Source organism: Zeugodacus cucurbitae, chromosome 3, assembly GCF_028554725.1.
Source record: "Zeugodacus cucurbitae isolate PBARC_wt_2022May chromosome 3, idZeuCucr1.2, whole genome shotgun sequence".
Lineage (NCBI taxonomy): Eukaryota > Metazoa > Arthropoda > Insecta > Diptera > Tephritidae > Zeugodacus > Zeugodacus cucurbitae.
This window is the reverse complement of record NC_071668.1, coordinates 13,251,718-13,255,693: the sequence shown is the minus strand read 5'-3', so window position 1 is coordinate 13,255,693 and position 3,976 is coordinate 13,251,718. Positions and strand designations below refer to the sequence as shown.

Sequence of the window (3,976 nt, the reverse complement as noted above, 5' to 3'; positions counted from 1 at the left end):
CAATTCTGCAGTCATATCTCAAGTACAACAAAAATGTGAGCGTAAAAAAGTTGAAGTGATAACGTATACAATTTGGAATTAATTTGGGATCTAACTTATGTAGAAGTATGGTGTACTGAATTCGGCTGGAACCGAACATAGAGTAATCTCACATATTCAAGTCGGTTAAATTATTTATGATAATGGAATCTTCCAATCAAGACTTTGAGTAATTTATAGAAGACCATACAACGGAGGAGTGAATATATGAGAGTTGATCGTTCGATTCAGTCCACTTTGTAATATCGTCCAACTCAAAGTTGGGATGGTTGATCCGCATAAGAAAGGAACACAGTTAGACGAAAAGAACAGACTTTTTCGATGCCAAATATTACCCTTTAATTTGTTGTAAGCCACACCAAAGCGCCTAGCACCCGGTGATTCACGAGCGTGCCCAAAACAAAGTGAGGCCCAAGCGGTCTTTGCCTATATCTCTTAAGGCGGTTCATTCCAGAAGGAAATGTTGGAATGATTCCACGAATTCCTCATACAGTTAGCGCTTGATAAAATTTTGAGTACGCGATCAGACTTCCATTCCAATATTATACTGTCAGTGCAACATGTTACGTGGGTATAACAAGTAACGGAAATTTTGGCAATCTGCGCTTTTGCTTACACAATTTGTTGGATAAAATTAGTTTGTGACTTAAAGTTTCCGAAGTTAGACGTAATTTAAGCGCGTCGCGCATAATATTAATTTCACTTTCTTTTTATTTATTAATAACTGTATTTCGTTTCGAAACTGTAAAAATGTTGAAATCAACGCGTATAAAAGTATTACTAGTGGTCGTGTATATAGTAGCAATTTGTAGACAGCCATCGGTCAGTGGGTTCAATCTCGAAGACTGCAAGCAATTAAATGCAACCGCCAATGTAACGTGCTACACTTTGAATATGGAGCAATTCAACATCAATTTCAGCAATGAAGAACACATTAACATCTACTTCTTCCAAGCAAATAAATCCGACATCGTGTCAATGGTTCTCAGCTGTCTAGGCACCGATGCGGAAGTGTTGCAAATCAGTGACAATCTGCCGAGTTTGTTATTGCCACGCAGCAATATACTCACCATAGACGGTTGTATACCGTTCGAGGGTATATTCCAGCAACTTGGCGTTCGCATACCCGATCAAGTAAAGCTGCATCGTGGCATTACGGATGTGCCACTAAAGCGTGCGCAACTCAGCGGTCTGACTAAACTCAAAAGCTTACTGCTTAGTGGCTTTGACGCGTTGGACGAGGATGTGCTGGCCGACATACAGAATTTAGAAACACTTGACCTGACACGTATACAGACCGCGCTGCCAAGCGGCTTATTGGCGCCAGTCGGCGCTCAACTGACGCAACTAAATATGCGTGAGAATCGCATGGTAACGCCGACTAAAGGACTCTTCGCGCCGCTACAACTACTCGATACGCTCGATTTGAGCTATAACGAGCTGATCACCATACCGTCCGGCACATTCGATCAACTTCACAATCTAACCGTATTGGATTTGAGCAATAACCACTTGAGTCACCTACCAGCTGATGCCTTCCAATCGCTGCGTAAACTCCAACGTCTCTACATCGCCTACAATCGCTTACAGCAATTGGAGTTGGGCACATTTAAGACGCTCACTGCCTTGCAACAACTCAAATTGGAAAATAATACACTCGATATAGCGCCAAGCGTAGCCTGCCGCATTTTCGATGGCCTGGACAGCCTAGAATATTTGGAATTGAACAATAATTCGCTGAGCGTTTATTGTTTCCCAAAGGATATGAGTTCGCTGACCGTTGACTTGTCATTTAATAGAGTACACAAGTTACTACTGCCGCCCGGCGAGACGCAGCCACGTCTATTGGTCAGCTTGAATGTGCGTCACAATCAGCTAAGACATTTGAGTGATGAGTCATTGCAATATCTTCACGACTCATTTGCACAACTCTCGTTGGCGCATAACCCTTGGCAGTGTGATAAGGAGTCGTTCCTCTGGTTGGATTTCCTGAAACTGAATAGTAAGCGCATTGTGGATGTAGCGGAGATGTACTGTTCCTACGACAATAAGCAGCGGAATGTGACCCTATTCAAGTCCAGTAATATTTGCGAATCAGATACAATATTTTATTATCAAATAGCTTTTGCAACTGTGGCGCTGATAGCATTGATGGCGATTGTTGGCTGCACATTTAAGGAGAGAAGGAATGCAGGAAAGCAGTTGGCTGACAGTGACATGAATAACAGTGCCATGAATAGCAGTGACATGAATGAAGTGTCGATTCCTGAAAATGTTTATGAAAATGTGGGAACGGGGCGTGATACGCCGGACTGTTAATTTTGTAATTTCATATTTTGTTAAAAAATATTTGATAGTTTTTTACTTGTTTTGTAAATAATTGCTCGAAATGCGAAACTTCAATAATTTTATTAAATAAAATTAGTACGAAGAAAAACAAGATAAGAAATATTCTTTGGTTTGCTGGAAATTTAAGAGTGAGTATTTCATAAGTAATTAGGTGAAGACAAGCAGTTTAAACTGCGTTCAAACATAGCAACTTTTCTGGCGACAGCTCGAAGTTTATCACGCTTCAACATGTTCTGATTCGGATCAATTCGTTGTCACAAGGAAACAAAGAAGACTTCTTGAACCCTGAACGTTGTTCTAGAATGGTGCATCTACCAATGTATAAGTGTGAATGGTTACGTTATATGAGGTTAAAATGATAAGATTGAATGGTAAGAAAACATCGGAGATTTTTGTGATTGCTTGACTGGAGTTCCAGTTAACGCGAAAACACCTCGCGATGCGATTTTCAAAAAAATTAGTCTTTTCTGAAAAGTGTGGTTACTGGTGATAATGGTGTTTCTCTCCTTCTTCCACTTCCGACATTATCTAGAGGAAAAGGTCGTAGTTGAATCTCGGCGAGCCGGCGCAAACGGCTACCAAGCCAAAGATTGATTTCCTATGCCGTTTCCATTGCCGCCCAGTTAGCTTTGCTCAATAGCAGAAGGATGGTATTCCATCTGGGTTTCGTTAGGCCATACATATCGATGGTGACTCGCTATAAGCTCCGGACCTGGTTAGGATGTTCTTATGCACCTTATTCATTCAGAGGTTCTATTGGATCTTATCATTCTGTCCTGGCACCAAGTGATTACTACTACCTGTTCCTGTCTAAGGCGAATGATATTGTCAGTGAAAACTTCGACTTAAGAGTAGCTTCTGAAAATCGACTGATGCAGTTTTTTACCAATAAGGACTCGACCTATTCTTTTTTATACTCTCGCATCAAAAGTTGCTAAGAGAGTATTATAGTTTTGTTCACATAACGGTTGTTTGTAACACCTAAAACTAAAATAGTTAGATATAGAGTCATATATACCAAAGTGATCAGGGTGACGAATAGATTTGAAATCCGGATGTCTGTCCGTCTGTCCGTCTGTCCGTCCGTCCGTCTGTCCATCTGTGCAAGATGTAACTTGAGTAAAAATTAAGATATCTTGACGAAAGTTGGCACAAATATTCCTTGGCACCATAAGAAGATCAAGTTCGAAAATGGGCAGAATCGGACCATTGCCACGCCCACAAAATGGCGAAAACCAAAAACACATAAAGTGTCATAACTAAGCCATAAATGAAGATATAAAAGTAAAATTTGGAATAAAGGATCGCACTAGGAAGGGGCATATTTGGATGTAATTTTTTTTTGGAAGTGGGCGTGGCCCCGCCCACATATCGGTTATTTGTATTTAACTCGCAAACTAATAAAGCTATATAAACCAAACTTTCTGCAGTCGGTTCTCTTACATACCCCACCACACACCATGAAAAGAGTTGAAATCGGATAATAACCACGCCCACCTCCCATACAAAGGTTAGGTTGAAAATTACTAAAAGTGGGTTAACTAACTAACGAAAATCGTCAGAAACACTAAATTTTGCAGAAGATATA

General features: G+C 40.5%; 1 protein-coding gene across 1 annotated transcript; it reads left to right on the top strand.

The window, feature by feature from the left end:
• Positions 1-789: 789 nt before the first annotated feature.
• Gp5_0 (leucine-rich repeat-containing protein 15) lies at positions 790-2,358 on the top strand. Its single transcript, XM_011191092.2, has one exon. It carries the CDS (start codon positions 790-792, stop codon positions 2,356-2,358), a length of 1,569 nt encoding a protein of 522 aa, XP_011189394.2.
• Positions 2,359-3,976: the final 1,618 nt, after the last annotated feature.

Coding starts and splice junctions, on each gene's coding strand:
- Gp5_0 (XM_011191092.2), top strand. CDS start 790: ATGTTGAAATCAACGCGTATAAAAGTATTACTAGTGGTCGTGTATATA.